The sequence below is a fragment of the Girardinichthys multiradiatus genome, chromosome 3 (genome assembly GCF_021462225.1).
Source record: "Girardinichthys multiradiatus isolate DD_20200921_A chromosome 3, DD_fGirMul_XY1, whole genome shotgun sequence".
Lineage (NCBI taxonomy): Eukaryota > Metazoa > Chordata > Actinopteri > Cyprinodontiformes > Goodeidae > Girardinichthys > Girardinichthys multiradiatus.
The window spans coordinates 24882600-24908153 of NC_061796.1; the positions used below are offsets into that span (position 1 = coordinate 24882600).

General features: G+C 40.1%; 1 protein-coding gene across 6 annotated transcripts in view; it reads left to right on the forward strand.

Moving 5' to 3' along the window:
• adgrb1a (adhesion G protein-coupled receptor B1a) overlaps positions 1-25554 on the forward strand; it is a 266143-nt gene that overhangs the window by 147038 nt on the left and 93551 nt on the right. For all 6 annotated transcript variants that reach the window (XM_047360511.1, XM_047360510.1, XM_047360509.1 and 3 more), the window contains 4 exons: positions 1269-1463; positions 2196-2264; positions 4393-4501; positions 10504-10647. In XM_047360511.1, coding sequence (XP_047216467.1) covers positions 1269-1463; positions 2196-2264; positions 4393-4501; positions 10504-10647 — 517 coding nt within the window. The remainder of the gene's footprint in view (positions 1-1268; positions 1464-2195; positions 2265-4392; positions 4502-10503; positions 10648-25554) is intronic.

The window sequence follows — 25554 nt, forward strand, 5'->3', positions numbered from 1 at the left end:
GGACAAGTGATGTTTAATGTTCTTCACTAGCCATCTAGGTGGATAATTTAGGAGTGCTGCTGAAATGGCAGAGAGAACCGTTTATTGCCTATCACAACATGGCGAACAAACAGCAACCGAACAGACAGACATGATGATGTTACGCCTCAGTTATCAAAGTGAAATATATCTTATTTATCAACTCTTTTAAGTCACACACTCACCTTTACCATTAATATAATTATATGTGGGTATGAGCGCTGGTAACACATGACAGATGATCTGTGTTTAATTCACTCATTGAAATAAAGTTTGTCTTAACTTTAAAACACAACCCAAAAAAATAAACTAGTTTCAAGGCTTACAGACCTGTTAGCACTCAGGCTCAATGGCCATTAGCATAGCTTAGCAGGTAGCCTTCTAGCATTCAAATAGTTTAGCTTTTAGCACCTCAAACAAAGCAAAACACATGGAAATAAACAATATTTAAATTGTTTTATTCTAAACTAACTTTCTGCCCAGACACCACCTCTTATGTGAACCACTTTGAAGAACAGGACGGGGGAGCTTCAAAGGGGGTGATGAGTTACATTGCGGACGATGAATGAAATATCTCTGTATAATAACTTTCTGTACCAGCTTTGGGTAGCTTCTGCTTCCTGGACCAGCCTGCAGGAAGGCATGCAATGCTGATAGTTCCTACACTGTCCTTTCTCAGGACAGTGGAAGGAGGAAGCAGCTTCACTCGATTTGATTAGACACCATCTCTTCGGAGGGAATATCTGCCTCAGATTCTTTTTCCGCAGAAGCCTAGAAAGAAAGGTTTAAGACAGCTTGTCTTAATTACCCCCATTATACAAATGCTGGTTGAACACACAGTAGATCATAACTTAACTTTTGGCCGGTTTAAGATCGAGGGGTATAGGAAAACTTCAGATCATACTCAACTTTGGATCCATACTCGTTTCTCCCTAGTGTGGTTTCGCTCTGAAGTTTGTAGATCTGATTCAGAGTTTCACCAGTCTGTTCTTCTCTGTGTACAGTTCAGTCCATGTTTCATCCCATGGCTGGGGCACAACAATATTAATTGCTTACACTTCTCTGGATGAAGTCACATGCTCTGAGCAGCTTGATACTGATTCACAAAACAGAGTCACTTTGACAGGAAATATTGTGGTACTTTATTACAAGATTTCATTACACTCCTAGGTCTTGCTGATCACATAGAGATGATAGGAGATGCCCCTGAAATAAATAACAGAGAAACTAACAGATGCTTTCTTAATCAGACTCGGGAACATTTGTCCAAAGCACAGCGTGGCCTTGTGGGAGATGGAGTTTCAGAAGTGATGACCAAACTGAGGGTTACATCCAGTGATGGAACAAGCTATAGCGGTGATCTGTTGGCTATCTTGGATGTACTGAAGAACATGACTGAGATCTTCAGGAGGGCATACTACAGCCCCACCAGTGCAGACATGAGGGTAATTCCTATGTGGTTTCACAATCTTTGGGATGTAGAAAAGTAAAGAGTAAGAATAAAATTTGTTTGGTTACATGGGGTCGTTCTACTTTGTTTTTTGTTTTTTTAGTTTCTGCACATCTCAGGTATTCAAGAAGCTAGTTCCAGAGCTGAGAAAAATATTGTGGAAAGTAAATGTTTCTTCTTTTTGTTTCGTTCTAGTTTTAGGAAGACTGAGTAAACATGTCAGATGACCGAAGGGGGCTAGATGGTTTGTGTTTGACAAGTACCTCTTTTTAAGCTAGCCTTGGAAAACCCATGTGTCATATTAGTTTCCTTTGCTTTCTAAGACCTGTTTGTCTGCCAAGCAAGGTATGATTCAGTTTAGCACACTGAAACAAAACTTTTCCCATTTTTGAACCCACCTAGAATAACATCTAATTGGATTTGATGCATGTTGTAAAATACAGAAAAAATATCTTCTCTGGGAGAGGATGTAGCTAAAAAGTCAGAAATTGTGTCCATGAAGACACTAACCTCCACTTTTCACAAAATATTCATCAGTATGATTTTTGTTTCAGGGTTGTGTTAACAAAGTATTTAATTAGAAGTACAGTAGTAGATAAAATGCGCATTGTAGAATGTGGTGTAATTATTTGATCATACAGTAGTGAAACATAAACTTTGGCCATGCTTCAAAAAGCTAAACTTATTAATCTGATTGATAGTAAAATATAGCATTTTTGTTTTGCAGAACTTTGTGCAGTCGGTAAGCAATCTGTTGATGGAAGAGAATCGGGACAGATGGGAGGAAGCACAACTGGTGAGTAACACCCTCTTTCTAAAACAGTTCTGCATTGTTTGTAATTTCCTCTCCCGTTGAACTCTGTGTTCAGTAATGACAACCCTGAAGCTGATGAGTGAAACAATGTCACAACGGCCCACCTGTGTCTTTTTAGACAGACAGTGGATAGTAGAAAGGATAGACGAGAAGATAGAAATAGCTATAGCTAATGAGGAACTGAGTCAAGGCAAACACCCACTCTTCCATCTGCTGCATCCATCAGTATATACGTTGTTGTGCCAGGCCTGTCACCATGCAGGTGGAAGAGAAACGCTATATCAACCAGCTGGGCTTTCTAAACCTCTTAAAAAGCAGTTTTTTTTTTTGTTTTTTTTCTAAAACAAAGATGAAACAAAGAATTCAGTATAATCAGTTTTTTGATTTTGCTCAGTTGAAACTCAAGAAGAGTTGTTTGATAATACTTAGACAATGCTTTTTTGAGGTGCACGTATCTATATGACGCTATAGATGTATCTTAATTCTGGGAAAAGATAACACTCATTGCAATCTAGGGCAAAGCACATTAAAAAGGCTCTATTCTCAGCAGCAAGCACAAACTCTTTACTTACTGCATATTAAAAGATGCAATAGAACATGCAACAAGTAAAAATTTTATATGGTCCTCTTTCACCTATGGGAGATTCTTCCCTCCCTTTCTAATGCCGCTCTTGGCAACCATCCATATGCCTCTTTTCACAAACAGCCATTGTCAGCACTGGTAAGGTTTTAAAGAATGCAGCTGAAATCACTCTGTCAATCTAATTATCAGACTAATTGCTGTAAGATGGGTAGATGTCTTGAAATCATAGCTTTCCTGTGTTAGTAATTGTTACCTCCAAAGAAAACATACAGCCTCCATCACTTTGCATTAAAATAACTTGCTAGGTAATTGCTGCTAAGAATATTGCCCCTGAAAGAAAACAATTCTATATCATTGGGAACTGTGTGAGCAGTTCAGTTCCACTGATGTAGGATTTGAAACATCCCAGAGGGTGCAGCTGGTGCTATTATTGTCTTTTCCTGAAAAGTGTACTATCAAATTTTGTTGCCACTAGTGCAGAAATAGCCAAATGCCTTGTAAAGAGAAAGGGACCAAAGAAGTCACTTCTTTCCAAAGTTATGATATAATTCTGCCGTAAGAACAAGGATGGTGCAAAATAATTTTCAGTGAAGAATCCTTTTTCTGATTGTTTGGGACATCTTGAAAGTAATTTATGGAAACAACGAATCAGCCTGATACCATTCCTGTGTGTGGATGCTACTTATTGCGAGCGCCACCTTACAAATTTGTCCAAAAACAAATTCATTAGGAAAGAGTGGGATCTAAACAATCCAGAACCATTTGGTGTTCATCTGCACATTCTCCAACATGATCGCACACCATGTCACAAGACAAAAGTTACACAGACAGTGGCTAATTGATTAGAAATATGTACCCATGGCCTTCAAACCCCACAGATATTAACCCTGCTGGAATCTGAGGTTGGTTCTTAGTGACCAGGTGGAGAAACCATCCAACAGATTCAGGGCAAACTCTAAGAAAACAAGAATGGGTCACCATCATTCAGGGATCACCCCTAAAAATGACACTGTGCATGTCAGTGTTCAATAACGTCAGTTCTCCTGAGATTTACTTTTTACATGAAATTTTGCTGATAAAAGCTGGAGAAATGTGTGACATTTTCTATCTGTTTTTTTTTTTATAGAAATTTGAAACCTACATAAAAATCAATGCGGTTTTATAAAAGGGAATTATTTTGGCTCTGTAGAATCAGTGAGGAAAATAATTAAAACCCTTATTAGGGTCTAAACATAAGCTGCAAAAAGGTTTTGGTGAATTTGATGGTTCTTTTAAAATTGTATTGCTAACTGGCAGCACAAAGCTTGATGCACAAGCATTGTACAATCTCTGAAGTTGAAGCTGGTCACAGCTTGGTGTAAGACACACTAGTCAACAAGCAACAGTGGGACAATGTTTGACTTGAGTTTTTGCGTAAACAAAAAAAAGTATTTAGTGTGTTTTAGATTTCAGCAGCAGCTCACAATATTCATCTCATATTCCTAATCTTTTCTTTCTCACACTTCTCATGTGTTTCTGTTTTCTTAGCTGGGGCCCAACATCAAAGAGCTGTTCCGTCTCGTGGAGGACTTTGTGGATGTCATTGGCTTAAGGATGAAAGACTTCCATGACATGTATGAAGTCACCGATAACCTAGGTCAGCTTTATCTTCATACAGAATCTATCAAAAACAATTTCTTTTTGCTTCCTTTTTTTGCTTTTTACTCGTTTACCGTTGTGCCAACTCAAGTTTTGAATTAGTTTATATTAATAAAGATTAATATAAATGTATCAAAATCTTAAATAAGTTATTTAAAAACCTTTTAAAACAATGTTATACAGCTCATTGACTCTTCGTGCTAATGCAGATCAACAATTGTTTTAGTGAAATATGTAGTTATTATAAAGAGATTTTTAGTTTAGGCCAAAGTGAATCTGACACTAGAATATCATCATCATCGTCATCAACTTTATTTATAAAGAGCTTTTACACCAGCCACACCTGAAACAAAGTGCTGAACATCAAAAGCAATAAAATAACAACAAGCGATGAAATAGGAAACCAAAGTACACAATAATAAATTAAGTAACTTGCTACAAAACACAAATAGAACAGTGCAAAAACAGAGAAAACAATACCCGTACAACATTAAGTAAAATCAAATCTCAGTTGAGTTGAAGGCTAGTGAGTAAAACTAAGTTTTCAAATGAGTTTTGAAAATGGGCAGTGAAGGGGCCTGTCAAATGTGCAAGGGTAGAGCGTTCCATAACTTCGGGGCCCCAATAGAGAAGGCCCTGTCTCCTCTAAGTTTCTCCTTTGAGCTGGGAACCACCTGGAGCAGCTGATCAGCGGACCTAAGGGACCGACTGGGGGTGTAACGGTAGAGAAGCTCTACCAAGCAGTGCAGGGCCAAGTTATTTAAGACCTTAAAAGCGAAAAGAAGGATGTTAAAATGAACTCTGAAATACAATGGATGCCAATGAAGAGAGGCCAGGACTGGACTAATATGCTCCCTTTTACGTGTTACTGTTAAGAGACATGCTACAGCATTTTGCACCAGCTGCTGACGAACAAGTGAGGGCTGGATGAATGCGAGATAAAGGGAATTACAGTAATCCAATCGCAATGAAATCGAAGGTGTGGACTGTTGCTTTGAAAGGATAGCTTTCATTTTTGCTTTTTTTTGAAAAATCCTAAAAACTATACTTCAATGTTGACCTTTTTTGTCTGTCAAGTTTAAAATCATTATCTGTCTCAAAACCAAGATTTCTTACCGTGGGCCTAGCATACATTGCTAGGAAGTCAAGATCCACCGGAGGGCTCTGACATCTTCCACTAGGTCCAAAAACAAGAACCTCCATCTTATTGTCATTGAAATGTAAGACATTTAGGGCAATCCAAGCTTTAATATCCTCAACACACAATAAAATAGGTGTAATGGACCAAATGCAATAATTCTTTCAATTCTGGAGTGTATCAGAAGATCATAAGAATGTTTGCCAATCACTGGCTGTTAAATACACTCGAAGTTGATCTCATGCTAGCTCTATTATAGGCTGTGTTTTCTGGCTTTCTTCTGTTCTGGAAAACAAAGGCATGTTAAAACTACATCTTGGCTTAAAGACATCAGCAAAGAACTTCGAGAAGCAAGTGTTGCTGCAGATCAATGAAAGGTTTATAGGGTCTTTTCTGAATGATTTGATGTCTATATTTGTACAGTGGGAAATCTTATTCACATTTAAACTAATTGTTTAAGACAGTTGCCAGTCTTCCTAGGACTCACGTTGTCCAATATGGACTGAAACTGCAAAAAAAAAAAAACAGGAGCTCCATCTCCGACACAGCGGGCTTCACTTCGCATGTTACATTGAGATTAATGACAGATTTAATTATGATGTAGGATTACAAAGTTGCGTCTAAATTAATCACATGACTTCAGGAACAAAGTCCTTCAGACTGATCAGAAAAAGTAGTTTTATGTAGAGGAAACTAAACACTGCGTCTCCAAACCTCAGACAAATTGTAAAGCATGGTGATGGAGAGGTGATGTTTTGGACTTTTTTTGATGTCATAGGTTCTGGACACCTTGCAAGCATTGAGATGACTGAACTATTTGAATGCTAAACTGTTATAGAACCAAATGTTAGACCATCTTTCCAATATCAGAAGCTTGGTCCAAACTGGGCCATATATAGGACAATAATCCCACACACAGCAGCATGTTTAGAGCTGAATGATTGGAAACTAACACAATCAGGGGGTTGCAGTTGCCCAGTCAAAGTCCAGAAATCAGTTTGGTTGAAATGTTGAACGTCCAAGCTTTAAGACCTGAAGCAATGTTGTATAGAAGAGTTTGCTAAAATTTCCCCATAGCAATGTGAATAACTACTAAATTAGTTCTGCAAATATAAATAGCATTTCAATGTCTAGCTATTATACCGCTCAGGAGGATTAACGTGTTTTGGTGTGTTTTGAAGGTTTTCTGCCACAGACCCAGTTTTTTACTGTAGGGTAATTGCAGAAACTTAATTTTAGCCTACTTTATATTTTCATTTTTAATTTGTGTTTGAGATCATTGACCTGTTGAAATCCCAAATTCTGTCAAAGTTTAAACCTTCTTATCACCCTCAGATGAAAGGAAACTTGTTAGTATGTTTAAGAGCAACCCAGGAACCAGCACAGCTGAGGCCATAAGGCTAAGCTGAAGACTGATAGAAATGAGTTCAATATTTACATGGACTGAAAAGGTGCTTACCAAGAAAGAATAACCTTCTATAATCAAGACCCAATAAAATTAGCATTAACATGATCAATTTTAAGAAATGTCAAGAAAGGTTTTCAAACCGACAAATATTTTGCCAGTTATCAAGTAAAGTGTTGGTAGTATCATAATGACGGTCTGTTTTACTGGCAGTGGGACTGGGTTGTAGTACTAAGGAATACGCAAACATTTTATACTAATTCATGCACAGAACTAAACACTTCGCTAATCTCACCTAGACTGTAAAAAAGACCTTCAGGTGAGGTTATATTAAACATACTCTTTAAGTGGACAAAATGTGCCATTGAGATTGTCCAAATGCAATATTTATGACAATAAAACTTTAGTTGGATGCTCATGTCAAAATAACCGTCTTTAAAGTTAATGATCTTTTCCTGTTAGATTAAAACTCAGTAAACTGAATATAACCTTGTTTTTTTTCCCTGTTAAGAACATTTCAGTACATGTAGTATTGATAAGGCTTACCAGGGAGTATGTCAGTACTGCAGGGTTGGGAGGCTGGGTGCACCTGCCGAAGTTTCTGGTTACAGGGATCCTGGCTGTTCTTTGAACACCATGCTCAAGTTCCCCAAGTTTTCCATTTCTGCAGCCTCTCTTACACATGCAAAACTGCATAACAGCCTGGTGGTGTGGGAGATGATTACCTTGCGGGGTGGACCCTGGTCGTGTTGTGGGGGATAGCCCGGCCGGGGGGTCAAACCCCATGGCATGGTGTTGTTTGTGTCGGGGCTTGGACCATGTCACACAATATTGGGTTCCTGGCTGGCAGCACATGGTTCCTTGGAATGTATCTGTCCGTTAAAATGCATAGGCGTGGACGGCGTGTTATGGCCGATCTTCTGTGTTTAAAATCACCCTTTAAATAAAGTTTGTCTTAACTTAAAAAAACACAAACACGTGCTGAACAGATAATCTGCTAGCACTAACATAGCTGAGTTTTCAACACAAACAAAACCAAACTTCATAAAACAAAAAATTTTTTGATTATTTCATTCTGAACTACTTCTCTCTGCCCAAAACACAACCCATTACGTGAACCATGCTGAGGAAAAGTTGTCCGGGGCGACGAAGTTGAAGAAAGCATCCACAGTGAACGAAGGGTTAACTTGCAGCTAACCTCCAGCTTGCAGCTTGGGGGGGGACGACAGGGTCTCTGCTGGGAACTCTCTGGAACACAGTTTGCTTCTGTAGACCTCAGAAAGAAAAGTCTAGCCTTGTACCTTAATTACCCCCGTTCATGAATGAATACCAGATAAACAAAGAGCAATTAATTCCTACTTAACTTAGTGCATATGATCACGTGATCGTGTGACACTCTTGGATCCAGTCTGAAGAGTTATGTCTGTTTGCCAGCAAAGAGACATTAGCGCGCTATGTCCCTCCGGCCAGTTCCGCTGGGGACCCGCGTGGAAGAGGTCAGTTTGTTGCAAAAGCGGGGTTTTTATTTGGACAGTGACATCACGGGAAGTCCGCTGTGACCCCGTTTCTAGCTGTGCTGGAAGTAGGTTAATGCGATTTATTTTGAAAATTCCAGAAAAGTTCTTACTGGCCCTTCATGTTGTACCCTTGGCTGGGGTCCCAACATGTATATATATATATATATATACATATATATATACTTATATATATATATATATATATATATATATATATACTTATATATATATATATATATATACTTATATGTATATATATATATATATATATATATATATATACTTATATATATATATATATATATACTTATATATATATATATATATATATATATATATATATATATACTTCGCTATAGACTGATGCTACCATGATGTGTGGGCTTTAGTCAGATAGTAGATATCCATATCTATTCACTGCATGGTTCATGGAATAATTAAGAATTTGAGAACTACCTTTAGCTCAAATCAGTAGCCAGGAAGTTAACTGGGAAACTGGTTGTTCCAACAGGACAATGCTCCTAAACACACAATGAAATTGGTTTGGTAATGTATAAAGGAAACTAATGTTAAGCCCTGTGATAGCTCAGTCCTTAGCCCTAATCAAAACCTATATACGCTATGCTTAAAAGTCACAGTGCTGCCAGGAAAACAAACACATTACCTCTACCATTACGGATGAGTTGTCAGCCAGGCTCATGGAAAGACTTTGTTAATGGCTACAAAAAGTATATGGTGTGGTGCGACTTGGTTCTGAAAACATTAGTGGGGGTGGATGTATATATGTTTTTGACACTAGGTGGATTAGGGAAAGGTAAAACTGTAAACTACTCTCACAAATTTTAAGTTTTCTTCTGCAAAATTAGCAACCAAATAAACTTTGAGCCATTTTTGGTTGCGATATCTAATCAAACCTCTCGACCTACAATTTTCACACTGCGTGCTTGTAGGCAGAATTACTCAATCAGCTTCCCCATAGATTAATTTTTAGACAGGGAAATGTCAATAAAAACATCCTTGTAAAATACATTGACAGATGCACTGCACCAGGTTACAGCAAATTTGCTACTTTCTACGGTAAAAATATATTTATGGAAAAAAATTTATTTGTCCCACAATGTTATAAATGCAGACAGTAGCATCATATGCCATGGCAGAAAATGATCAGGAGAAAAAAAAAACATTACAAACAAGTCACAGAATCCACATCCTTCAACACTCATTCAGAAACGCATAAATACATTTACTCACTCCTCAGTGACCCCAGTCTGCAAGTCCAGAGGCACTTTCCCCGACCGCCACGTAATGTTGAAGAGGCGTGTCAACCATGACAGCCCTACAACATATAGAAACTTGAGGTACTCAGAGCGAATCTCATCCACCCCTGAAGCCCTGCCACCTTGGAGCTTTTTAACCACCTTGGTGACTTCAGCCTGGGTGATGAAAGAGTCTAACCCAGAGTCCCCAGCCTTTGCTTCCATCAGGGAATGTTTAATGGCAGGATTGAGGAGATCCTCAAAGTACTCCTTCCACCGCCCGATAATGTCTCCAGTCGAGCTCAGCAACCTCCAACCCCCACTGTAAACAGTGTTGGCAAAGAACTGCTTCCCCTCCCTGAGGCGTTGGACGATTTGCCAGAATCGCTTTGAGGCCAACCTGTAGTCCTTCTCCTTAGCCTCACCGAACTCCTCCCTGGGCTCCTCCCAGACGTTTTTGCCTGTGCCACAGCCTGGGCTGCGATACACTTGGTCTCACAGTACCAGTCCCACAAGCCAACCACAGCCGATAGGACTCCTTCTTCAGCTTACTTACTTTTTATTGTCTTGATTTATAAAAAAGGAGGGTGTACTTACTTTTTACTGTGAATGTCTAAACTATAAAACCTCACATACAGTAAATAATCCATGTATGTGTTTTAGTCACTGTTCTCTCTATTACAGTTTTGAGCATCCATAAGCGCCCAGTAATGGATCAGACTGACTTCAACTTCCCCATGAAGGGCTGGAGGGGAATGGTGGACTGGGCCCGGAACTCTGAGGACCGAGTTAGCATCCCAAGGAATATCCTGTCCACAGAAAAGCCAGGTAAGAGCTTTAATGACACAGTCTTAAAAAAGTCAAATCCAAACATTCTTAAAAAACTAATTGCAGGCTAGTCTAACTGGTATTTAAGAATTGAAATGTGTTTGTTTCTATGTATGCATTTGTCAGGACAGAAAAGTAGATGCATAGGGACCACTAGATAATTTGTGAAACAGTGTTTACAGCTATTAATCTGCAGAGCGAAGCACCCCGCTTAGATAAACACACACAGAGACGCTTGGATTTAATGTTGCAAACAAAACATGCAGGAAAATGAAAGGATTCTGTGTTACCCGCTGTTCAGCAGCTGCACAAAAAAGAGAAAAAGACAAACTAACTTTTATAAAATGTTAATACAAAGCCTGTCTGCTTTAACAATCTGATGACACTAAACTGCAAACACCTGCATCCAAATGTTTATTTTTGCTTACAGACAAAATAAATTATTCATCCAATGTGTGACTTTAAAATAGTACTGATTAAACCTCTTTTTGCTTTTAAAAAAATATTTCTTCATATGGGCCTGGGTTGTGTCTGCATTTAGAATAACTGTTTGATAGTCTGATCCATAATTAATACTAGGAATTAATGAGAAAAACAAAATCTCAGCAAGAGATCACTTCTGTGTTTTCTCAAGCTTTCCAGAATCTTTCAGTCTTCACAGCTCATAAATTGGGGAAAATTGACCTGAAAGATCATTGAAACCAGTTTCATAACTGAACAAACAACAGGGCCCTATACGATGAAACAGGTTTAGCCTATCTGGCTTTTCTTAAAGAGATCTATGGGGGAAATTTCCGGCAGAAAATCAAGAGCACATATTTTTAATTTGAGAGCAGGATTTCATTCTGCTTGTAACAAGCGCATCCCGACTAAGCCTGTCACCTAGCATTTGCACACTGTCATTCTATTGGGTGACATGGTTGCTAGGAGATGATACAACTTTAATCTGAGAGAGAGCAAAAATAATTTGCGAGCAGGGAAGAAACTTTAGAGCGCAGTTTTGATCCGAGCAAAGAGCAAGTTTGTGCGCATGGAGGATGAAGCAAGCAGGAGAAATTATCTATGCAAGAAGCATTAGATCAGAGCGCAGAAACAAAGATTTGAGAGATAACAGAGTATATTTGAAAGAAAGCAGAAGTTTGGACTGCAGGCATTACTAGTTTTGAGTGCAAGCATTACTAAGTTTGAGTGCAAGCAGAATGAAATCCTGCTCTCAAATTGAAAATATGTGCTCTAGATTTTTGGCAGTAAATTTCCCCCATAAAGATCTGGTTGAACTTAGAACAATCTTCAGTGTCATATTAAGTGGTACAATGAAGCTGGATATCAACTTTGAGCTTGAATAAAGGAACCCATCACAACGAAGAGGCAGGAGCAAAGCTGGTCCCACAGGGAAAAAAGACAGTAAACGTGCAAATTAATAAATATTTAATAATTGTTATGGTTAATGTGATATTAAACAGTCTTAATATAGTTAGTCAGATTTCATGTTATGCAAGTGATGTATGATCATGCATGTACAGGCACAATGTGGAGACTTTTGGACAGTATGATGCACTCTGTGCTCCTGACAAATGATGAAGAAATATTCCCACTTTATTTGAGAAAGATAATTGAGGTCAAACTTAAACTTTAGGAAAATCTTTCAGAGTAATCAGTCTGTTTTAGGTACATATATGTTGCTAAAATTATTGAGAGACGTTTACACACACATTTTAATGACATCCTATTTTTAACACATAGGCTTTCAAAGTGGAGTTGGCCTGCCATTAGAAGTTCTTCTGGGAATGCAAAGTTCTAGGATTGTGTTTATGGAGATTTTGGATCTTTCTTTAAAAAGAGTATATTTGAGGTCAGACACTGATGGACGAGAAGGTCTGGCTCACTCAGAACTAAAGGTGTTTGATTTGGTTGGGATCATGATTTGGTGCAGTGCAATTATGTTCCTCAACACTAAGCTCGCTTATCCATGTCTTTATGGATCTTGCTTTGTAAACTGGTGTGCAGTCATGTTAGAACTGCAAGAGTCCTTCCTTATCTGTTCCTACATACGTACAAGCATGAAATTGTCCAAAATGTATTAAGAGTGCCTTTCAGTGAAGGTAAGGGTTTCAGAGCCCAACTCTTAAAAAAACAGTCTCAAACCATAATCCCCTCTGCACCAAACTTTGCACTTCACACTGTCCAGTCAGACCAGTGGCGTTCTCCTACTGAAAACTCAGTCATCTGATTTCCACACAATGAAATGAGATACCTCACTCCAGAGAATACAGTGTACTTATACCACTGCATCCAACCCTTTGCATTGAGCTTGGAGATGTAAGGCTTGGATGGTTCACTTCAGCCATGGAAACCCATTACATGAAGCTGTTTGGTGCAGTTATTGAGCCAATCTGAACACCACACAAATTTTTGACTTTTCTAACAACAATGCCACTAACTACTGATTGTAGAATGTGCCATAATGGGGAAATTTCATAAACTCACGTATTATACTGGTTGGCATCCTACCATGGTGCCACACTTGACATCACAGTTTCTGAAAGTGACCCGTTGGATTTTATACACTTCCTGGATTTTATACACCTGTGGCCATGGAAGTAATTGAACACCTGAATAAAATGATCTGGAAGGTTGATGTGATTGTTTTGGCATGATGTTTCAGACATTCTGATGCAATGGTGTAACTTGGTCAGGAAAAAAAAGAGTGGAGCAGTAGTACCTTCACTCACCATTGTTCTTCTCACTTTCTCATGGAATCCATTGGTTGAGAGACAGTGCTTTCTTGGTCCTGACCTCTAATCTGAGGTTAAATTATAATGTTGCAAGAGCCAGAAAAGAATAGAAGAAGGTTTATGATATAGAAAATGCTCAACTCTGAACCTGAGGTTACTCTGTTAGCCCACTAATCCTGCTTTCTATACAGACTTAAGATTAAAAGACAAAAAATAAAATAAACTAAATGACAAATGACAAATGAAGATACAGAAACAGAACAAAAATTTAAGTAAGTTGTAACCGGAGATAAAACAGAACATTTACAGCAGCAAAGGAAAAAGAAAAACAGTCAAAACTTAAAATCTATTTATTATTTACTCCAACTGACTTTATTCTGTGCAATGTTTTACTTTTCTTTGCTCAGTCTCTGCAGAGGCTTGTTAAAACAGGTGTGTCAAAGCAGGGAAACAAAACAGTGGTCCACCAGCTTTAGTGCTGAAGGCCTCTGTCATGCATGTTTAACGCATGATGTCCAGGCTCACTCACATCTCATATATCAGATATTTACAGTACAGACCAAAGGTTTGGACACACCTTCTCATTCAAAGAGTTGTCTTCATTTTCATGACTGTGAATATTGTAGCTTCACACTGAAGGCATCAAAACTATTAATTAACAAATGTGGAATTATATACTGAACAAAAAAGTGTGAAACAACTGAAAATATGTGTTATATTCTAGGTTCTTCAAAGTAGCCACCTTTTGCTTTGATTACTGCTCCGCACACTCTTGGCATTCTGTTGATGAGCTTCAAGTGGTAGTCACCTGAAATGGTTTTCACTTCACAGGTGAGCCCTGTCAGGTTTATATAAGTGGGATTTCAAGCCTTATAAATGGGGTTGGGACCATCAATTGTGTTGTGCAGGAGGTGGATACAGTATACAGCTGATAGTCCTACTGAATAGACTGTTAGAATTTGTATTATGGCAAGAAACAAGCAGCTAAGTAAAGAAAAACGAGTGGTCATCATTACTTTAAGAAATGAAGGTCAGTCAGTCTGAACAATTGGGAAAACTTTGAAAGTGTCCCCAAGTGCAGTTGCAAAAACCATCAAGCGCTACAAAGAAACTGGCTCACATGAGGACCGCCCCAGGAAAGGAAGACCAAGAGTCACCTCTGCTGTGGACAATAAGTTCATCTGAGTCACCAGCCTCAGAAATCGCAGGTTAACAGCAGCTCAGATTAGAGAACAAGTCAATGCCACACAGAGTTCTAGCAGCAGACACATCTCTAGAACATCTGTTAAGAGGAGACTGTGTGAATCAGGCCTTCATGGTAAAATAGCTGCTAGGAAACCACTGCTGAGGACAGGCAACAAGCAGAAGAGACTTGTTTGGGCTAAATAACACAAGGAGTGGACATTAGACCAGTGGAAATCTGTGCTTTAGAATGATGAGTCCAAGTTTGAGATCTTTGTTTCCAACCACCGTGTCTTTATGCGGCGCAGAAGAGGTGAACGGATGGACTCTACATGCCTGGTTCCCACCGTGAAGCATGGAGGAGGAGGTGTGATGGTGTGGGGGTGCTTTGCTGGTGACACTGTTGGGGATTTATTAAAAATTTAAGGCATAGTGAACCAGCATGGCTACCACAGCATCTTGCAGCGGCATGCTATTCTATCCGGTTTGCGTTTAGTTGGACCATCATTTATTTTTCAACAGGACAATGACCCCAAACACACCTCCAGGCTGTGTAAGGGCTATTTGACCAAGAAGGAGAGTGATGGGGTGCTGCATCAGATGACCTGGCCTCCACAGTCATCGGACCTGAACCCAATCGAGATAGTTTGGGGTGAGCTGAACCGCAGAGTGAAGGCAAAAGGGCCAACAAGTGCTAAGCATCTCTGGGAACTCCTTCAAGACTGTTGGAAAACCATTTCAGGTGACTACCTCTTGAAGCTCATCAACAGAAGGCCAAGAGTGTGCAGAGCAGTAATCAAAGCAAAAGGTGGCTACTTTGAAGAACCTAGAATATAAGACATATTTTCAGTTGTTTCTCACTTTTTTGTTCAGTATATAATTCCACATGTGTTCATTCATAGTTTTGATGCCTTCTTTGTGAAGCTACAATATCTATAGTCATGAAAATAAAGAAAACTCTTTGAATGAGAAGGTGTGTCTAAACTTTTGGACTGTACTGTATATTATCCAATTCTCTGTTGCTCTTCAAAAGCCAGTAGAACAATCATCAATTTAAATCAGGTGTGTTAAAGCAAAGAGACATCTAAACTATGCAGGAACCCGACCCCTGATGGCTTGCATTGAGTACCGCTGCTCCAGAACAACAGCTGATTGTGAAATGAATCTTTCAGTGGAAAGTAATTAGACCCTTTGTGAATTTAATTACTTTCCTCCCCAACACCCCTATGGTAAATATTCTTAAATAGAGTTATAAAACTAACATCCTCTTACTAATACAAGTTCAAAGTCAGTAATTCACTGTGATAAATTATTGTTCCTACAAACAAAATTGTTTTGTTTTTTATACCGACATTGCTCAGACCTTTCTGTCTGCAGTTTGTATATTTTTTCTGACTTTCTTCAAAAACAAGCATGTTTGGTCAATTCTGTGTTGACAAAGCAACAGTATATATCCTGCCTGCCGACCTATGTCGTCCTTTATGTTTGTAAGAATTATGATTATTGATTAATTAATATTTATCAAGAATTTTAATTTAAAATCCTAAATTGAAAAAATAAATTTCTTAACCAAACATCATTACTGACAAATAGAAATCAGAGATGTCCTCTGGTGTTGTGATTATGGACTCAAAGATCTTTAATAATTACAATTAGCTATTCATCAATAATAATTGATCAATTATTTACCAAAACCACAAAATGTCACTGTAATTCAACTGCTTCACCGAAGTTGGGGAAGCTTTGACCTTGTTTTGACAGATAAATCACTCTTGCACGAAATAAACACAAACACTTCTCTTAATTATATATATGAGGATTTATTGAAGCCAAATAATCCTGATATACCATTATTCTGGTCCAAAAACCTTCACCTAACTAACAAGCAGCATTCTACAAAAAGGGGATAAAAATGACTGCCTAACAATAATAATAAAAGAAAAATATATGCGCATTTAGTGTCTATGAAACCAAACCAGCAGATTTATGGACAAAATGGGCAATTTGGATTAAATGGAAAGAGAAGTTGTCCTGGTGTGCTGATGTCTCAATTGCAGCGATCAGCTGATAAAAGAGCTGCAATGTCTGTTGAGCTGCGCATGTCAAACTGTGCGACCAAAATGGATGAGTCCAACATGTTAAAAGAATAATTTAGGGTATTTATCAGTTAACGTGTTGAGCCCATTTATAACAAGCAGCATACTAATGATCAAGAGTCAATGGGATCCAATCAGGTGCAAATAAAGGTAATTTCTTAGCCAGCAGAGGAAATTCTCCTGAGCAGTAATGTTCTACCATCTGCCATCCCCTTATAACGTTTTTACTTCTATACATGGTTTAAAATGGCGTTGGTGCTTCATTTCAGCATCTTTAATGGAATTAAACCAAATGGTGATGGACTGCTATTTATCAGAATCAGAATCAGAACCAGAATCAGCTTTATTGCCAAGTTCGTACATACAAACAAAGAATTTGACTCCGGTACACTTTGCTCTTTTTTCTGTTTTTGCATTACAGAATATACAAATTTTCAATGTACAATATACACATATATAATAAAAAGGTGCATTTGCAACATCTGTATGCTGTTGTTCTGTACTTTATTGAAAGTTCAACAGAGAAACAGCCTGGGGGAAGAAACTGTCTCTGTGGCGGCTGGTTTTAGTGAACAGTGCTCTGTAGTGGCGGCCTGAAGGTAAAGCTCTGAACAGTTTATGTGCAGGGTGTGTGGGGTCTGCAGAGATTTTAGCAGCTCTTTTCCTGACCCTAGACCTGTATAAGTCCTGGATGGAGGGAAGGTCAGCCCTGATTATTCTCTCTGCAGTCCTGATTATTTGTTGCAGTCTGGACCTGTCCTGTTTTGTGGATGAGCCAAACCACACTGAGATGGATGAAGACAGGAAAGATTGAATGATGGCAGTGTAGAAGATGACCAGCAGCTCCTGTGGAAGGTTGAACTTCTTGAGTTGCCTCAGGAAGTACAGTCTCTGCTGGGCCTTCTTTAGAACAGTGTCTATGTGTGAAGACCATCTCAGGTCCTCAGAGATGGTGGTTCCTAAGAACCTGAAGTGGTCCACGGCCGATACAGTGTTATTGAGGATGGTGAGGGGGGTGTATGGGGGTGGTGTTCTCCGAAGGTCCACCACCATTTCCACAGTCTTGAGTGGGTTCAGTTCAAGGTAGTTCTGACCGCACCAGTGTACCAGCCGATCCACCTGCTGTCTGTATGCAGACTCATCACTGTCCTGGATCAGTCCAATGACAGTGGTGTCATCTGCAAACTTAAGGAGTTTCACGGACGGGTCCGCTGTGGTGCAGTCATTTGTGTACAGGGAGAAGAGGAGTGGGGATAGAACACCAGTACTTATTGATCTGGATCAGGAGAAGATGCTCCCCAGTCTCACCTGCTGCTGTTGGTCCGTCAGGAAGCTGTTGATCCACTGACAGGTGGAGGCTGGGACGTTGAGCTGGGTGAGCTTCTGGTGGAGGATGTCTGGTATGATGTTGTTGAAGGCCGAGCTGAAGTCTACAAACAGGATCCTGGCGTACGTCCCTGGGTGGTCGAGGTGTTGCAGGATGAAGTGTAGACCTAAGTTAACAGCATCATCTGCCGACCTGTTTGCTCGGTAAGCAAACTGCAGGGGGTCCAGCAGGGGGCCTGTGATGTCTTTCAGGTGCTTCAACACCAGCCGCTCAAAGGACTTCATGATCACAGACGTCAGGGCTACAGGCCTGTAGTCATTTAACCTACAATGGTGGGTTTCTTGGGAACCGGGATGATGGTGGATCGTTTGAGGCAGGAGGGGACCTCACATTTCTCCAGTGACTTGTTGAAGATCCTTGTGAAGATCAGAGCGAGTTGATTTGCACAGGCTGTCAGGCATGATGGGGAGACGTTATCAGGTCCTCCAGCTTTCTTTGTTTTCATGCGCTGAAAGAGCCTGTTTACATCTTCCTCTAAGATCTTTAGTGCAGGCAGAGGATCTGAAGGTAGGGGGTTGGTAGCTTTGTGGGAAGAACTTGTTCCTGAATGGGATGTGGAGGAGATTATTTGAGGTGTGAATAGCTTCTTGTCATGTCTGCAGTAGAAGCCATTCAGACGGTTGGCCAAGAGACGACTCTGTTCAGGATGGGTGGGGGGGCTCCTATAGGCAGTCAGGTTTCTCAGACCAGTCCATACAGTTGAAGTGTCACCAGTAGAAAGGCTGTTCTTCAGCTTCTCACTCTAGCTTCTTTTGGCTGCTTTGATCTCCTTTGTTAGTTTGTTCCTGGCCTGCCTGTACTGCGCCCAATCTCCACTGCTGTGAGCTTCTTCCTTTTCCCTGTGCAGATTCCTGAGGTGTGGAGTAAACCATGGTGCAGATGGTCTTGGTCTGCACACACATGTCCTCACAGAAACTGATGTATGATGTCACCACATCAGTTAGTTGGTTTAGGTCAGTGGCTGAGGTTTCAAAAACAGTCCAGTCTGTGCATTCAAAGCAGGCCTGTAGCATCTGCTTTGATTCCTCAGTCCACATCTTAACAGTGTGAACCTTGGGTTTGGAAGCTCTTAGTCTCTGTCTGTAGGTTGGGATGAGGTGGATTTGATAATGATCTGAAAAACCCAGAGCAGCCCTGGTAACAGCATAATATGAGTCCTTTAAAGCTGTGTAACAATTGTCCAGTGTGTTTTTGTCTCTGGTGGGACACTTAATATGCTGTCTGTATTTGGGGAGTTCATTGGACAGGTTTGCTCTGTTAAAATCTCCCAGTATTATGATGAAAGAGTCCGTGTATTTTTTCTCCACGTCTGTAATCAGCTCAGCAAGATGTTTTTCCGCGGCAGAAGTGCAGCCATGCGGTGGAAAATATGAGCCAATTATTAGGAGGAAAACTCTCTCGGTGAATAAAACGGTTTACAGATTATGGAAAATGACTCCAGATCTGGGCTACATGTTTTTCCCAGCACTTTTATGTCTCTGCACCAACCTTCATTTATATAAAAGCAGATTCCGCCTCCTCGCCTCTTCCCGGATAGCTCTGCGCTGCGATCCGCTCTGAACAGCTGTAAGTCCGGCAACAGCAGTGCGCGGTCCGGGATGTTTTCACTCAGCCATGTCACGGTGAAGCAGAGAACCGCTGATCCACGGAGATCTGTGTTTTTACCGGTGAGGAGAAGCAGCTCGTCCATCTTGTTGTTTAGAGAGCGGACACTTGACAGGTGGATTGAAGGCAGTGGTGTGCGAAGTCCTCTTTTGCGGAGCTTTACCAGCACGCTTTCCCCTTCGACGCTTTCGGCGCAGTATCCTGTATAGCACCGCAGCTCCGCTTGCCAGGAGCTCAGTGAACTTCGGATCGATGAAAGATGGTGAAAAAATCCCAAGAGGACTCTCTGATGTTGAGAAGTTCCTCTCTACTGAATGAAACCACAGGATTGTGGCCCGAGACCACAGAACTGTGGCTCGAAAAACATAAAAACACACAAAATACAAAAACAAAGAGAGAGCGAAGCTCCGAGGCTGCCATCATCAGCGCAATCTTGGTTGCGAGAAAGTGAGTTTCCATGCAGGACTGAAGTAAAAATGAAACACAATGCTCTAATCTTCTGTTGCTTCATGTTAACTAGTCTCACATTTGACTTGTAAAATGCAGTTTGGCTAAATGCTGCAAGACATAATAGAAGCTACTGTTGGACCACTTGTTTGCTGAATATTGGACCATCTGCACGTTGTTGGACGTCACTATGCCTTTCCAACGGCATCAGCCATTTTGTATCCAGGACGGTCCGCTCCTACATATCCCGTCAGACATTGCGACTGATATGACGGGGCGCCCCAAGTCTGATGTCACAGGACGCTATATATGAAGGCACCCAGTTTGAACATACGCTTTTCAGCTGGAGACCGCGTCCGGTCACCAACATCTGAAGCATCACCTGGAGAAGAGTCCCGAGTGAATTTCATTTATTCTCTCTCGTTGGCCAACAAAGAATTCATAAAAGAGGTTTCTGGACTAAGAAGGCCAGAAATTTCACTCTGCCAATCGAAGACGTGAGTTTAACACATAACTAAAAAACCACGGAGTTTCAAGGAGCCACCTTGTTTTGTCCTAGTCGACTTTGATGGTCAGATCATATTTTCCCTTTCGCCAAGGAGGCCAGAGGACGAAGATTGACCGCTTTTCCTGAAGTTAACTGTGGATGCACAGTAATTTCCAACTCCCCCCTCCATTCACTCTCAACTCCGCTGAGAAAGAAGGCTTCAACAAGTAAAACCCATCCTTTATTTTTCTTTCTTTCTTAGAAAGTCTGGGCAGGGTTTTAGTGCGATGAGATTCGCTATTTAATCTAATGTGTTCTGAATTATATGTGACTGTAACCTTTTTATTGAAACTTTCATGTGCCGTGTTTGACGTCTGGAGGCCGCTGCGCCCCCCAGCTTTGTGTGTGTTTTGCAGGGTTATTGAACACCTGAGAGCAAGCGCAAATGCGCTGTGAGACTGGACTGTTAAAATAACCTCATGGTGAAATTCCCCATTTTCTTTGTCTTCAACCTCACTGCTTGCTAGCTTGCCGCCAAAAGTTTTATAACTCTTTGTCTGCTCAAGAGTTGGGGGAGGTTTTATGACTGAGTATCACTGAGTTACAGTGGAGCTGCGCCCCACCCTCCACTCACAACCATATCCTTTTTGTCATATTATCATTTTTGCCATAACTGCTGGTTGATCCCACTGCTGTTTTGCTTTATTTTTGTTTAGTTAGATATTTTACCCCTTTTGTGTAGAACTTTGCATGTTTGAGTAGGTGAAGATTATTAAATCAGAAGAACGGATTGTATCAGGCTGTGATTTAATAAATATTCTAATAGATAAAGACAGGGCGTTTCTGGGTTTATTTTGTGTATGAGTGATTTGTCAGTCAAGATAAGGTTAAAAGTTCCACACGTTTCGGCAGAAGCGGTCAATTAAACAGTGACATCTCCGGTAATAGTTATTAATTATTACTGAGTATTTAACGGTTATAATTATCAAAGACGTTGAGCCACAATTACAACACCAGAAGACATCTCTGGTCTCGATTCATAAATGAGGATTTTGGTTAAGAAATTAATTTTGTCAAATTATGATTTTTAATTATAATTATTGATAAGGATTAATCAATCAATAATCATACTTCCAACACTACCCTCTGTGTATGAAGTTAAATCTCAGATAACCTGCTTAGTTTAATTAGATGGCAGATAGGTTTTTATATTTTATTTTGCCAGATATTAATAATACAAATGTGTTTCTAGTTACAATATTTGAGGTGCTTAGGAACAGTGGCTTGTCAGAAGTAGACACAAATCAACAAAGAATCATGTTTGGTTTGCAGTAGGACCCAATTGCAGGTAAACACAGAAGGGATGAAGTAAAATAATATTTAATAAAACAACAAAGACAACCTGGCAAGAAGGGTACAAACAAAGAACTGGGACACATGACGGACCAAAAACTGAACAGCGGAGCATCGGGCCAGGAGCAGCATGCCTGAAGAAACCAGCAAGGAACAGATAAAACCAGACAGCTTAAATACAGAGGAGAACCCTAACCCTTCCTCTTAAATACAAAGGAGAAGGCATGAGAAGCAGGTGAGAGTAATCAGGAGAGAATGAGTAACACCTGAGACCAATGAAGAGAGAGGGAGGTGAGGAAATGAGTAGGAGCAGACAGAGAGGAACACAGGAAAGATTTCTAACAGAAAAAAACTAAATGCACCGTAATTGGCCTCAGCTTAGTGGAATGGTTGACTTTTGGGCTAAACTTATCAGATGGGAGATGTTCAACTACATGGCATACAGTGCCTTATAAAAGAATTCACCCTTCTTGGCATTTTTCATGTTTTGTTGCCTGACAACCTGGAAATAAAATTGACTGTTTGAGAGTTTGCACCATGGTATTTACAGAACATGCCTAAAACTTTGAACATTTATTTTTAAATTGTGAAGGAAACAACAGATAGGACAAAATAACATACAATTTCAGCGTACATAGCTGTTTACCCCTCCCTACAGGCCGTACTTTGTAGAGCCACAGCGGCAAGTTGCCTTGGATAAGTCTATGCGCTTGCCACTGGAATTTTTGCACATTCCTCAAGGCAAAACTGCTCCAGCTCCTTCATGTTGGTGTGATACCTCTTGCTTAGTGGCCCATTTGGGGCCTTTCAGAAAATGTTTGTCTATACTGACAGATCACATGACACTTAGACTGCACACAGGTGGACTTCATTTCACCAAATACAGGTCCTTCTCAAAATATTAGCATATTGTGATAAAGTTAATTATTTTCCATAATGTAATGATGAAAATGTAACATTCATATATTTTAGATTCATTGCACACTAACTGAAATATTTCAGGTCTTTTCTTGTCTTAATACGGATGATTTTGGCATACAGCTCATGAAAACCCAAAATTCCTATCTCACAAAATTAGCATATCATTAAAAGGGTCTCTAAACGAGCTATGAACTTAATCATCTGAATCAACGAGTTAACTCTAAACACCTGCAAAAGATTCCTGAGGCCTTTAAAACTCCCAGCCTGGTTCATCACTCAAAACCCCAATCATGGGTAAGACTGCTGACCTGACTGCTGTCCAGAAGGCCACTATTGACACCCTCAAGCAAGAGGGTAAGACACACAAAGAAATTTCTGAACGAATAGGCTGTTCCCAGAGTGCTGTATCAAGGCACCTCAGTGGGAAGTCTGTGGGAATGAAAAGGTGTGGCAGAAAACGCTGCACAATGAGAAGAGGTGACCGGACCCTGAGGAAGATTGTGGAGAAGGGCCGATTCCAGACCTTGGGGGACCTGCGGAAGCAGTGGACTGAGTCTGGAGTAGAAACATCCACAGCCACCGTGCACAGGCGTGTGCAGGAAATGAGCTACAGGTGCCGCATTCCCCAGACCTGGGCTACAGAGAAGCAGCACTGGACTGTTGCTCAGTGGTCCAAAGTACTTTTTTCGGATGAAAGCAAATTCTGCATGTCATTCGGAAATCAAGGTGCCAGAGTCTGGAGGAAGACTGGGGAGAAGGAAATGCCAAAATGCCAGAAGTCCAGTGTCAAGTACCCACAGTCAGTGATGGTCTGGGGTGCCATGTCAGCTGCTGGTGTTGGTCCACTGTGTTTTATCAAGGGCAGGGTCAATGCAGCTAGCTATCAGGAGATTTTGGAGCACTTCATGCTTCCATCTGCTGAAAAGCTTTATGGAGATGAAGATTTCATTTTTCAGCACGACCTGGCACCAGCTCACAGTGCCAAAACCACTAGTAAATGGTTTACTGACCATGGTATCACTGTGCTCAATTGGCCTGCCAACTCTCCTGACCTGAACCCCATAGAGAATCTGTGGGATATTGTGAAGAGAACGTTGAGAGACTCAAGACCCAACACTCTGGATGAGCTAAAGGCCGCTATCGAAGCATCCTGGGCCTCCATAAGACCTCAGCAGTGCCACAGGCTGATTGCCTCCATGCCACGCCGCATTGAAGCAGTCATTTCTGCAAAAGGATTCCCGACCAAGTATTGAGTGCATAACTGTACATGATTATTTGAAGGTTGACGTTTTTTGTATTAAAAACACTTTTCTTTTATTGATCGGATAAAATATGCTAATTTTGTGAGATAGGAATTTTGGGTTTTCATGAGCTGTATGCCACAATCATCCGTATTAAGACAATAAAAGACCTGAAATATTTCAGTTAGTGTGCAATGAATCTAAAATATATGAATGTTAAATTTTCATCATGACATTATGGAAAATAATGAACTTTATCACAATATGCTAATTTTTTGAGAAGGACCTGTATGTGATTTTGAAGGACAATTGGTTGCACCACAACTTTTTAGGGGCTTCATAACAAAGGGGATAGAAACATATGTGTATATATATATATATATATATACATATATATATATATATATATATATGTGTATATATGTATATATATATATATAGAGAGAGAGAGAGAGAGAGAGGAGTAATCATGAGGACTACCTGACATGAACAGTGTTGTGCAGTTAGAATGCTTATATTATTTAATATTTACTTAAATAACTTTTTGGTCTGTCCTGGCAAAACTCTGCACACAAGGAATAAATTCACACATTTTTTTTATTTTTTTTTTTATGTATGAATTAATTAAAAAATACTTCAACTGCAAGTTAAACATATTTCAATTAACAAACTCTTTATTAGGCTAGAACAATTCAAATAAGAATACCAAGCCAAAAAAGGAATAAAGAAAACTAATGAACATACAAATGAAGGAACAAGCCAATAAAAGTCAAACCAATACAAATTATGCAACATTACCATTCAGTATATCTTTGTTTGAGAACCAAGGTTTATCTTGAGGAATTTGGAAACAAAAATTTGTTGTATAATTAGTCTTAGTGTCATATTAGAACCGATCTTTCTGACCCACATGCAGAATCACTGTAGGACACAGGTAAGTTTCAAAAGTTTAATTATCTCAAGAGGAAAAACCGTCATTTTAATTCTCCCAAAGGATGCGTTCTCTGGTCGTCTAGTCCAGACTCTCGGGCTTGTGATCTCCAGGTAGATGATCTAAAGGGGGGGTTCTTGGGGCACAATCCGTAGGCAGCGATCCGGAGGGTCAGAAGGTGTGCTTCCAGTAAAGTTGGAGAGCGGGCAGGCTGGAGGATAGTTGGAGCTTGCAGAGGCAGCTGGTAGCTGGGTTCCAGGGTTTTTCTGTCCAAAGGTGAAGGGAATGAATCCGGAGTTGTGATCCACACGACCTGAGAGCAGCAAAAAACACGAGCTTAGGTTACTGCAATGTTTGCACAAAGACTTACAAAGTTTCAACCATGAACTTGGAAACTGGTATCTCGGAGGCATGAGTTACCACTCAACGTGGAGCATCAGGCGAAGAATGCTTGTCCTGCAGCTCCTTAAAAACGCTCCAGCCAAAATTGGATACACAGTCTGCACACCACGCCCACCAGCA